This window comes from Diabrotica undecimpunctata, unplaced genomic scaffold (assembly GCF_040954645.1).
Source record: "Diabrotica undecimpunctata isolate CICGRU unplaced genomic scaffold, icDiaUnde3 ctg00000258.1, whole genome shotgun sequence".
In the NCBI taxonomy this organism is placed as follows: Eukaryota; Metazoa; Arthropoda; class Insecta; order Coleoptera; family Chrysomelidae; genus Diabrotica; species Diabrotica undecimpunctata.
Genome location: NW_027311911.1, coordinates 234930 through 247443, shown reverse-complemented (window position 1 = coordinate 247443; position 12514 = coordinate 234930). Strand labels below are relative to the sequence as shown.

General features: G+C 31.9%; 2 protein-coding genes across 3 annotated transcripts in view; both read right to left on the bottom strand.

The window, feature by feature from the left end:
* The window catches only part of LOC140431258 (transmembrane protein 145-like), a 188813-nt gene that overhangs the window by 27941 nt on the left and 148358 nt on the right, over positions 1–12514 (bottom strand). The window lies entirely within an intron of this gene.
* On the bottom strand, positions 10918–12492 carry LOC140431256 (uncharacterized). Its single transcript, XM_072519195.1, has 3 exons — positions 11812–12492; positions 11046–11599; positions 10918–10983 (listed from the first exon to the last, which is right to left on the bottom strand). The coding sequence occupies exons 1-2, from the start codon at positions 11904–11906 to the stop codon at positions 11050–11052; spliced, it is 645 nt and encodes a 214-aa protein (XP_072375296.1). The 5' UTR covers positions 11907–12492; the 3' UTR covers positions 10918–10983; positions 11046–11049.

The window sequence follows — 12514 nt, the reverse complement described above, 5'->3', positions numbered from 1 at the left end:
TCAAGACCAGCTTAATCATAGCTGCTGAGGAAACTTGCGGGAAGACAAAAATAGCAAATAAAAGCATGAGGAGAACTGAATGGTGGACGGACGAAATACGAAGGAAAGTAAAGAACAAAAAAGAAAAATGGAAGAGATATCTAAGTACAAAGCGCTCTGAAGATTATGAGGCATATAAAGAAAAAAGAAAAGAGGTTAAAATAGCTGTAAAAGCAGAAAAAGAAAGGTCATGGGAAAAGTTTGGACTAAAAATGACAAATAATTATAGAGAAAACCAAAACAAAAACTCTTCTATGGCGCATTAAAACAGCTCAGACAAAAGAAAGAACACATGATGCCGAATATAAAAGACAAGAATGGAAAGGTAATAACAGAAGAAAACCAAATAATGGAAAGATGGAGAGACCATTTCAAAGAGCTAACTCATACAGACGTAGACAACATAGTGGAGATACAAGAAATTAATGAAGAACAAAAAGTAGAACCCATAACAACAGAGGAACTAGAAAAGGCAATTGAAAGAGTTAAATTAGGCAAAGCACCAGGCAAGGATGATATCACCCCGGAAATGATAAAATTCATGGGAATAGAGGGAGTGGACAGCATGAAAGAACTAATGAATGATATCATAAAAACAGCAGAAATACCACAGGACTAAAAGAAAGACATTATACTACCAATACACAAAAAGGGCGACAAGAGAAACTATAATAATTACAGAGGTATTACTATATCAAGTATTCCTGGAAAGGTATTCGCAAGAATAATAGAAACAAGAATAAAAACCCAAATAGAACCAACTATGGAAGATACACAATGTGGATTCAGGAAGGACAGAAGCACGCAAGACCACATATTCACAATAAGACAAATAAGTGAGAAAGTAATCAATAAAAATAGAGAAATACATATATGCTTTATTGATCTGAGTAGTATAGCAAGCGGGGTTCAAACGCACTTTGGTAACCTGTCCATCAGGGTCTCCGATGCGAAGGTATCGATGCCATGATTTGACCTTGGGGGTGTACAAGAAGTACAAGAAGTGATCGACAATGACCAGAGGGTTGTAAGAACTGGTCGCTTATCGCTTGATCTCTTCTTCTTCTCTCCCGAAGAAGTGATCAACAATGACCAGAGGGTCGTAAGAACTAGTCGCTTATCTCTAGATCTCTTCTTCTCAGCCGAAGAATTGTCACCTACGTTACCTGTATGTTTTTACACCTGTCTCACTTGTCTCTTCTTTGTCTTACCTGTCCTGAAGAAGTAAAAGAATCGGTCGACAATGACCAGAGGGGGTGTCTTTGAGTGGAACGGACCACCTTGTATGTCGAGTGCAAAACTCATCGCTTATCGCTTCATCTCCTCTTCTTTTAGTTAAATTTGTACAGGGTGATTGAAATAAATGAGTATTGAGACTTGGAAATTTTTTTTTGGTAGTGGCGAGTCAAAAAATAACTTGTTGTGTACAGACTTGCTTAGTCGTATCTAGCCTAGCCTAGCCTAGCCTAGCCAATGTCGTTTTTACTCTTGAAATTTAAGGAAATTAAAGAAAAAACAATGTACCAAATATAAAAGTTTATTTATAAACGATGATATAATTCATAATACTGATAAATTGCTATATTATTCCATAGGTTTGTTTTTACGTCTTGCCAATACGACCACGTCACCTGGTCAATTTTATTTGTTTTGAAACAAGTTATTTATTTTAAATAAATGTATCCAGCAAAATTTTGTCAGTAATCAAGATGTGTCTTGAGGTGTACATGCTAGACGAGTTTTATTCAAGGCTCTCAACTTTTAACAATTGGAAGGGGAATAAATCTGAAATAGAGTTAGCTGCTTGTGGATTTTACTTTCTCCAAGTGGAAGATATAGTAAAGTGTTTCAAGTGTGGCGTAGAGATTTACAAATGGGAATCAAATGACAATATAATCGAAGATCACAAAAAATTTAGTCCTAATTGTACTTTTTTGGAAAGAGTGTATCCTATTTTTCTTAAAATCAACAACAACAACAACAACAACGATAACAAAGAAAATTTGAGTGAGAAGAATATCTGTACATCAGTGAAACATAACATTTTATCCTTTGAATATGCCTGTACCTGTGCAAAATAAATGTCCAAAGTGTAGGGGTGACACTGAAGAACGAAATGACCTGTGTATAAATTGTGAATTGGAAGAGGTGTACAAGGAAGAGAGTGGTGCTAAAAATATACCTAGTAGAATGTATGTAAAGAGACAGAGACCGCAAAAATAATGTAATCGCATGATAAAAAATTAGAATAATAAAATAGCTGTAAATATAACATAAAGCTCATTTTTATTTTGCCCTTTGAATATGCCTGTACCTGTGACATATAAATGTACAAAGTGTGGTGGTGAAACTGAGATTCCAAATACATTTTGTGTAAATTGTTACTTAAAAAGTATATTTAGACAATTTGGTGGTGACAAAAATAACCCAAGTCATCTATTTATCCAAAAATAAGTATGCCTGTACCAGTAAAGTATAAATGTCCAAAGTGTGGTGGGGAGACTGAAATATCTAATAGGAATTGTATAAACTGTGACTACATAGAATATTTGAGATCCAGATCTGGTGCTAAAAATATACCAAGTAGTATGTTTGGTGAAATGTGAGGTCAGTTGTCTGAAGAAGAGAAAAAATATATAAAGACTTATATTTAGAATAACTATGTATTAATTTGTAAATCGTCTACGAGTACGCTACCAATATGTTAAACGCTGTCATTAATAAATTACCTTTCGAAATGCACATCCCTGGAGGTTATAGGTTTTGTGGACCCGGCACCAAATTACAGAAACGACTAGCAAGAGGAGATAGGGGAATAAATGGATTAGACGAAGCGTGTCGTGAACATGATATTGCATACTCCCAAAACAAAGAGTTATCAAAACGACACGAAGCTGATAAGATCCTAGCTGAAAAAGCTCTTGAACAGTTTCGATCAAAAAATACAGCATTTTCTGAAAAGGTGGCTGCACTTGGTGTAGCTGGTGCAATGAAAGCAAAAGTGAAATTAGGTATGGGTCTAGGTTCTACTAATTATAAAGCTGTAACAAAAAGTTGTAGTAAAGAATTGAACAAGGCTAAAAATATGTTGGAAAAACTAACTGAAAATATAGACCACTGTACTTTATTACTCCAAGGAATAACTATTTCCAAATCAAGAAAACGCAGACAAAATGTCCAGCAGAAAAAAAATAAAGAAAAAATACAACAAAAGCTTTTAAATCATAAAAGAGTAAAACAATTAGAAGAGAATATGGATATCCAAGATGATTTTTCTGTAGTGAGCCCTGTAGTTTCTAAAAGAAGAGAAAAACGAAAAATAATTGATGACAATTTAATTGTTGTCAAAAAACCAAAAATCGAATCATTAAACAATACTCAAAAAAGAAAACGAGACGATGAAGATGAGGATGATGATGATGATCAAGAAAAAAAAAAGTTAAGATATAACAATAAACTGTATTAAATTAAAAAATATATAATAAAAAAATATGTATCTTTTTTTCTTTATCTATTTCCTCCTAACCTAGGTATCTCTGGTAACGGAAATGGTAGCTCTCGTCGACCAAGGAATGGACCATCTAAAATTCGATTTCCAGTTATATGTTGTTGTACAAAGGCCGTTCCATCACCAGCTAATTTTTCATAGAGTGGTGGCGGGTACCGTGACACATACTTTTCATATTCAAGTATCTTAAAGTTTCGACATGCTGAAACAAGTTGACCTGACATATGGGTCAAAACTGGATTTGTAACACCCATGATTAATTTTAAGAGAATACAGTAACTAAAGCAAAACTCAAAATGATCTCGCATTTATATCGTATATTTAAAAAAATCACTGACGTATTCTCCACACTTTATGCAAAACAATGTATACAAATCAGAATTTTAATAAAAAATAAATAAATACTGTATTGTTGTTAGTTGGTTAGTAACAGCCAAGATGATTGGTAATAAGAAAAAGACAAGAGAGACCTCTAAAAGAAAGGTCGTACATAAAAGAAAAGGTTCCAAAAAAAGAATTTCAAAGCAAAAGTCTTTTAGTTTATTGAGAGTAATTAGAGATATTAGAAAGAAACTATTGGAAGGCAAACCAAAAACATTAAGAGAAGCTATTCAACAAGCATTACGAATTGTTAAATCTTACAAGAATATTAAAAAACCACGAGTAATCCAAGTTCCAAAAACTGGGGGTATATTACCTCTAATACCGATATTTGCTGGGTTGAGCGCATTGGGCACTATTGCTGGGGGTACATCAGCTATCGTGAAAACTATTAACGACGCAAAAGCAGCTAAAGAAGATTTACTCGAAAAACAACGTCATAATCGTAAAATGGAAGCACTGGCAATTGGAAAAGGTTTATACTTGAAACCATATAAAAGTGGAATGGGTATTTTTTTATGAATAAGAAAATGGATCAAATAAAAATTCCAAAACATGCTTTGACAAATGTAGAGTTACAAAAATATGCAAAATTAATGAAAATCCCACATTTTAGAGGTGTAATGATGAGAAATGGGTTTCCGAAAAAAATTTGGCAACATGAGAGTGGAATTATTAATTTAGATAACAAAGACGGTCCTGGAACTCATTGGACAGCTTACAAGAAGAATAAATCCAAAGTCGTATATTTTGACAGTTTTGGCAACCTGAGACCACCGTTGGAAGCTATATCATACTTTAATTCAAATGGCTATTGTCAAATTGTTTATAATCACAAAATTTATCAAACTTATAACACTGTAAATTGTGGACAATTGTGTTTAGATTTTTTAAATAAATACCCTTTTTAAAATAATATTCTTTTATTTACTCTATGATTATCGTTTGAACATGTCGTACACTTTTGTGTTATCTGGAAGAGAATCGGTGTTATCAACAAAAATTTACCCACCAATTATTTTAAACGAAAATGAACAGTATGTACTAGGTTTAATAGATTTCATGTCATACAATACAATTCCAAATGTAGACCAAACAAACAACAAGTTTTATATAGATGGTTACGATATAACGATTCCACATGGTTCTTATGAAGTCGAAGATCTTTCAAATTATTTAACTGAAAAAATAACTGAATTAGAATTAAAAGTAGATCAAACACCAGATAAAGATGATACAGAAATTAATAAAGGAAAGAGTCAAGAAAAAAATAATACAATTGGTAAAGGTGTGCCTAGAAAAAAACATAATATAGATCAACCTACAAGTTTGATATTGAGAATTAATAACAATACACTCAAATGTGAAATAAAAAGCAACAAAGTAATCCATTTTGAAAAACCAAATACCATTGCTCCCTTATTGGGATTTACACCAAAACGGCTCTCACCTTTAAAGACTCACTTAGCTGAGAATCCTGTGCATATCACAAAGGTTAATTCTATTTGTGTGGAATGTAATCTAATCACTAATTCATACGTCAATGAAAACCAAGGTCATATCATCCACATGTTTTATCCAAATGTCTTACCGGGTTACAAAATTGTGGAAATTCCAAAAAAGGTAATTTATTTACCTGTCACAAATAGATATATTGATGAAATTTTCATTAAAATAGTTGACCAGGACGGTAATCTTGTTAATTTCACACGAGAAGTTATTACGTTAAGACTACATTTAAAAAAAGTATAAATAATGGTTTTAATTTACAACTGTAGCAAATTTAATCCAGGTGTGGACAGTGTATATAATATTAAGAGTGTTGATAAAAACATTAGTGACAAGCAGACTCTCAAACCGTTGACAACAGAAAACAAAGTCTTTTTAACCTCACTAGGATTTAAAATAAAACACAACAACGACAGTGACAGGGAAAAAGAAAAGAAATACTTGGTGTAGAATAAAGTTTTTTATTAATACTAGAATACTTGGGATTTTCTTGAGGTGTACTTGTAAGAAGAGGGAATATGAGTTTTAACATTTTAAATATTGGAGATCGTGTATTGGTTGACAATTCAGTTGTGAGTCGAGAAATGCACAGTCATTTACCCTATGCCAATGCAACTTTTAATCATTGTGATGAAATAAGAATACCAATTCAGACTCAAGATATATACACCCTACCTTCTGAGAGTTATCTGTATATTGAAGGACGTTTAACGAATGATGGGAAAGAAAGCAATACTTTGCGCTTTATTAATAATGGTTTGATGCATTTATTTGATGAAATACGATATGAAATTGGAGGCTGTGTAATAGATAGAGTGAGAAATTTAGGTATAACAACGACAATGAAAAACTATGCTTCGTTCACACAAACTGAATCTAATCGATACAACTGTATAGGTTGGAGTATTAATGACACACCAACAGTTGCTGATAAAGCAGGAAATTTTAATGTTTGTATGCCACTCAAACTTGTACTTGGATTTTTTGAAGATTTTACAAAAATTCTTATTAACATACGCCAAGAACTCGTATTGATAAGAAGTTCAACTGATTTAAATGCAGTAATGTCTACAGTAGAAACTGAACTGAAACCAAAAGTGGAAATATTTAAATTAATATGGAAAATGCCTCATATTCAAGTGTCCGATTCAGAAAAGTTACGTTTATATAAATTTATTGAAAATGGGTCCAGTTTGGAGCTTGCATATAGAAGCTGGGAATATCATGAAATTCCTCTACTGCCTCAGACAATGAAATTTAACTGGAATGTAAAAACTACCAGTCTATTGGAGAGACCACGATTTGTTTTGTTTGCATTACAAACTGCCAAAAAGAATGCAATAAAAGAAGAGAACAGCTATTTTGATCACTGTAATCTTACAAACTTAAAGCTATTTCTAAATTCTGAAATGTACCCGTATGACAATTTGAACTTGAACTTTAGTAAAAGACATTATGCCCTTGCATATGAAATGTATGCACAATTTCAACCGTCGTACTATTACAAATCCATAGGAGATCCATGCCTTACTATGTTACAATTCTGTGCTGTTGCTCCGATATTTGTTATTGATTGCAGCAGACAAAATGAATCAATTAAATCAGGAAGTGTCGATATGAGAATAGAAATAGAAACTAATAAGAATATACCAGCTAACACAACTGCTTATTGTATAATTATACATGACCGTATTGTTAATTATAATCCTCTAACCAATGTAGTTCAAATGTTTTAACTGTAGTTCATCTAATGAAGCAAATCTTTGGGTTTTTAAGTATAAATAAAAAGTTAAAAAAAAGTTTACTCTTATTTAACACCCTGTACACAATAAATATTTTCATAACCTTGTTGATGTTAAACATAAGTGTCTAATTGGGGGCTAGACTAGTACCAAATCTGAAAGCTGTTCAAGACCTGTTCAAGACCTGTTCAAGACCTGTTCGAGACCTGTTCAAGACCTGTTCAAGACCTGTTCAAAGCTGTTCAAGACCTGTTCAAAGCTGTTCAAGACCTGTTCAAAGCTGTTCAAGACCTGTTCAAGACCTGTTCGAGACCTGTTCGAGACCTGTTCAAGACCTGTTCGAGACCTGTTCGAGACCTGTTCGAGACCTGTTCGAGACCTGTTCAAGACCTGTTCAAGACCTGTTTAAGACCTGTTCGAGACCTGTTCAAGACCTGATCAGAACCTGTTCGAGACCTGATCCAGAGCTGTTCAGAAGTTAAGCGAAAACCTACATTTTACGATGAATAAAGATTTGAAAAGACAACTTATAACTAAACGGAGAAACATCCAAAGTAAATTAAGACAATTAAAACAAGGACAAATAATCCAAGAAGATTTATTTAATCCAATTACAAAACACTTGAAAAATATCGAAAACAAGTTAAATAGTTCACAAAATTCCAGTCCAGAAAATGAAACAAAAAACGATGAACCTTTAAGGTACATTAAAAACGATGATGACGATAATGAAACTACTGACTTTGAAACAAGTGAAATCAAACAATCGATATTGGACAACATTGAAGTGGATGATATAAAAGAACAGATTAAAAATGATAAACACTCTGAAAATCGATTTGAAGATATTGCTAACCAGGCGCGTGTAGACTACTGGGATCAATATGATCCTTTACCTAGGAAATATATTACAAATATGCACGCTGATGTTCTAAACAAAGAATTTGATCATAAATATGGAATTCGATTTGATGAAACATCTGAAAAGCTACTGATTGGGAATTCTGAAATAGATTTAGATGGTGCTGATATTCTTTTAAAAAAGAAAAGGTACAGGGGAACACCAGGTTTATATGAGCTTTTGTTTAAGAAATATCCAGCTAGTTTTACAGATGAAGATGAGAATAACTATAAAAAGATAGTTGTAGCGACGAATGCTCACAGAAGGCATTACAGATCAAGTAAACAGATAGATGGTAGTAGATTAGAAAAATATAAAAAAATAATTGCACCAATAACAGAAGGTAAAGGATTGGTTATGGAAGTAAACAACAATAAAATCGATTACGTCCACTGGGATGATCCAAATGAACTTGTAGAGCGATTACGTTTATTACTATCTTCACAGCTAGCTGGCCATACAGGACATACAAATGAAATAAATTCAATTATTGAAGAACTAAAAGAGGCAAATATTGTAGAATAAATATCATGTCTGTTAAAAGAGATATCGTTAATGAGTTACACAAACCTGCAAGAATTAACTTTAAAAGACGAAGAATTATTATAAAATCTCTTAATGATTTGTTCCAAGCCGACTTGATTGATATGCAAAAATATTCAAATACAAACAGAAATTTCAAATATATTTTGGTTGTAATAAATTGTTTTTCAAAATTTTTATGGGCTTTACCACTAAAAAATAAATCAGGTTTTGAAGTAGCCAAATGTATGGAGTATGTGTTTAAACAGCAAAAACCAAATAATCTTCAAACAGATATGGGAACTGAATTTTTTAATCCACATATGAAAAAATTGATGAAAAAATATAATATTAATCATTACAATGTATACAGTGAGAAAAAGGCTGCGATTGCTGAGCGAGTCATTCGCACGATTAAATCAATGATTTGGAAACAGTTTAGTTTCAACGGTACCTACAAATGGATTGATAATTTACAACAAGTTGTTATTGAATACAACAATAAAGTTCACAGAACAATAGGAATGAAACCAGTGGATGTTAAGAAGAAGCATGAAAAACTATTGTTAAACACTGTATACAATCACATTAAAATTGTCGATTTGGAAAGTCAAAAATTTCATATTGGTGATCATGTACGCATTTCAAAACATCGAGGAGTTTTTGACAAAAAATACAATCCAAATTGGTCTAATGAAATTTTCACTGTTTATAAAATAAAACTGGGAAACCCTATTACATATTATTTAAAAGACTATAAAGGTGAAGAAATTCTTGGGGGATTTTATAAAGAACAGCTACAAAAAGTTAAACATAAAGACAGTTATTTAGTTGAAAAGGTATTAAAGAGAAAGAAAAATAAAATTTTTGTCAAGTGGTTAGGTTTTGATAGTTCTCACAACTCATGGATAGATAAAAGTGACGCAATATAATAAAGAGGGGATAGAAAAATATGTAAAAGACGTTCCACTTGCAAGATTTTGTTTGTTGTTAGAGAATATTGAGAGAGAAAGGAAACATGTTCATTGTGGATATCCAAGGTTTCTCTTTTCCTGGAGAAGATGTATTTCTTTGTAGGGAAATTGCTATTTTAGATCCTACTACAGAAAACATTATACACAGAATGGTTGTTTTACCAGTAACAGAAGCAATGATAAATAAGTCATATATAAAATGTATCGAACAACAATGTGTTCAAAACCATGGTTTAAATTGGCAATCTTGGCATTTTTGTGATACTCATCTAAAATATGAAGAAATTTCAAAATTTTTACACGACAACGTATTAGACGAAACAATATTGGTAAGAAATCATGAAACAAAAAAATATTTGGAAAAATTCATGGAAAATCGCATTGATTGTGTAGAAGATGAACCTAATATACTTTCCGATGAGACTATGAATCATATTTTTAAATCACATCCATGTTTTCAACATAACAATGAAAATTTACAATGTGCTCTAAACAATGTATTTAATATTCATTATTGGTATAAATATTGTAGAAAGTGTTGACAATAAAAAAAATAAAAAATTAAAAATAGTCTTTTATTAATAGATACACACAAGACATTTATTTTTAAATTGATACCAGACATGAAGCTTGTAAAACAAAAGACTACGCTTGATGTGGAGAATAATTTATTGGAACCAATTGAGAATAAGTTTAAAAAGCATGGAGTTTTGTTCCCTTCAACTATTCGATGTCTTATAGTTGGCCCTTCAAATTGTGGTAAGACCAATGTGATGATAAGTCTATTGGAACATGCTAATGGATTAAAATTTGAAAATGTGTATATTTACTCAAAATCATTAATGCAACCAAAGTACAAATATTTAGAAACTTTGCTGGAACCAATTAAAGGAATAGGATATTATACTTACAGTGGAAGTACGGATATAATGCACCCATCTGAAGCGAAGCCCAATTCAATTTTTATCTTTGATGATGTTGCGTGTGACAACCAAGATGTTATTCGTGAATATTTTAGCATGTCCCGACATTCTCAGGTGGATCCATTTTATTTGAGCCAGAGTTATGCAAAAATACCTAAACACCTTATAAGAGACAATGCAAATACTTTAATTGTATTTAAACAAGACGATTTAAACCTAAAACACATTTACAATGACCACGTCGGAACAGATATGACTTTTGAAGATTTTAAAAAAATATGTTCAATATGCTGGAAAGAAAATTATGGATTCTTATCAATTTTCAAAGATAGCGACATTAATGATGGCCGATATCACAAAAATATTGATCAATATTTTTTAGTAAAGTAAAAGGTGTAAATGAAATAAAATACATAGATAATAATTACAAAAGTATTTTATTTAATAAAATATAATTCTCACATACTTTTACTCCCCAAACCATCTGAAACACAAATAGTAAAATTTAGAATTATATCGAAACAAAAAAAAAAAAAAATCACTTACTTTTCTATTTCTGGCTAAGGAAGTGTTCCATAGTCAGGTCTTCTAAATCTACTACATCCTCTGGATTTTGCGTCGTCGTCGTCGTCGTCGTCGTTGTTGGTATCTTCATCACTTTTCTTTTCTGTTTTTTTGTTGGAGGTTCGTTGTTGTCGTCATTTGATGTGGCAGTTGCGGGATGAGACCAATTCGTTGGTGGAGAAGTCGTTGTTGGAAACGGAGAACTTGAAGTTGATGGTAAAATGGAAGGATACCCAGAAGAGTGTCCAAAATGAGAAAGAAGAGGAGGCGGAGGAAGATATCCTCTCTTCGTACCCACCAAATGTTTTTGCTGTTGATACTTCTCGAATTCCTCCACCTCATCATCTAACAGGTTGAATCTATATTTTTTACATATATTTTCCAGTACATGGAACTCTCCCTCGTTCTCAATTTTTAGTCTCATATACCTCAATGGAAGGTACCCAAATTTTTTCTTCAAGTTTTTGTTATTTGGTGAGTACGTTAACTCCACAAATATACGGTCACCCCTAAGTGACACATCCGTTACACCATATCTTGAATAGAAAAAAAAAAAAAAAAAAACGTAAATCAACCAACAGCAAACAAAATCATAAATCAAATCGAGAAAACACAATAAAATTATTTATAAATGTAAAGATCGATTGGAAAAACAATAATCCCATAAAATATTTATAATAAAAAATAAACCAGTAAAAACGAAATAAAATCATGTAGAACAAAATCACAAAAGGAAAAAAATACTTACATAAACAACTGCTTGACGATAACAAATGCATCCTTTATTGGTAAGTTGATTGGATCCTCGGTCATGATGACTAGTTGGCAAGGTACACCGCTCATTTTGATAGTTTAGTGTTCACTGACTAACTGATAGATCACTTTAAAATTAAACGAATTTAAATAGTAAGAATAAAAAAATACATTAACGTAATTGACCTATTTGATCTTTATTGCAATGCAGAAAATAGTACAAAACATGTTTATTAGTAAAAACGTTTATTATTCAAAACTTAATTTATGCTTATCTGAATAAAATGTGCTTATCTGCATATAATGTATTTTCGTGACCTATTTGACCTAAAAATGCAATTACGTCAGCGTTAGCCTTCAATATGTTTATTGCATGTATAATGTCTTTTCGATAAAGATAGAAAAATATAATCACGCTGAATAGCGTGTTGTTGAAATACGTCAATGGATTTTTTATGTAGTATAAATACTTCGTGTCCGATTTGACCGAAAAATATGTTAACATCAGCGTTATCTTTCAATATGTTTATTGTATACATAATGTGTTTTCGATGAAGAAAAATATAATCACGTTGCATAGCATGTTGTGGAAATGCGTCAATGGATTTTTTTTTAATGTAGTATAAATACAGGATTGATTTTACTCGCTGGCATTTGTGTCTTGAAGTTTACGTTGGTCTTGAAGTTTACGTTGGTCT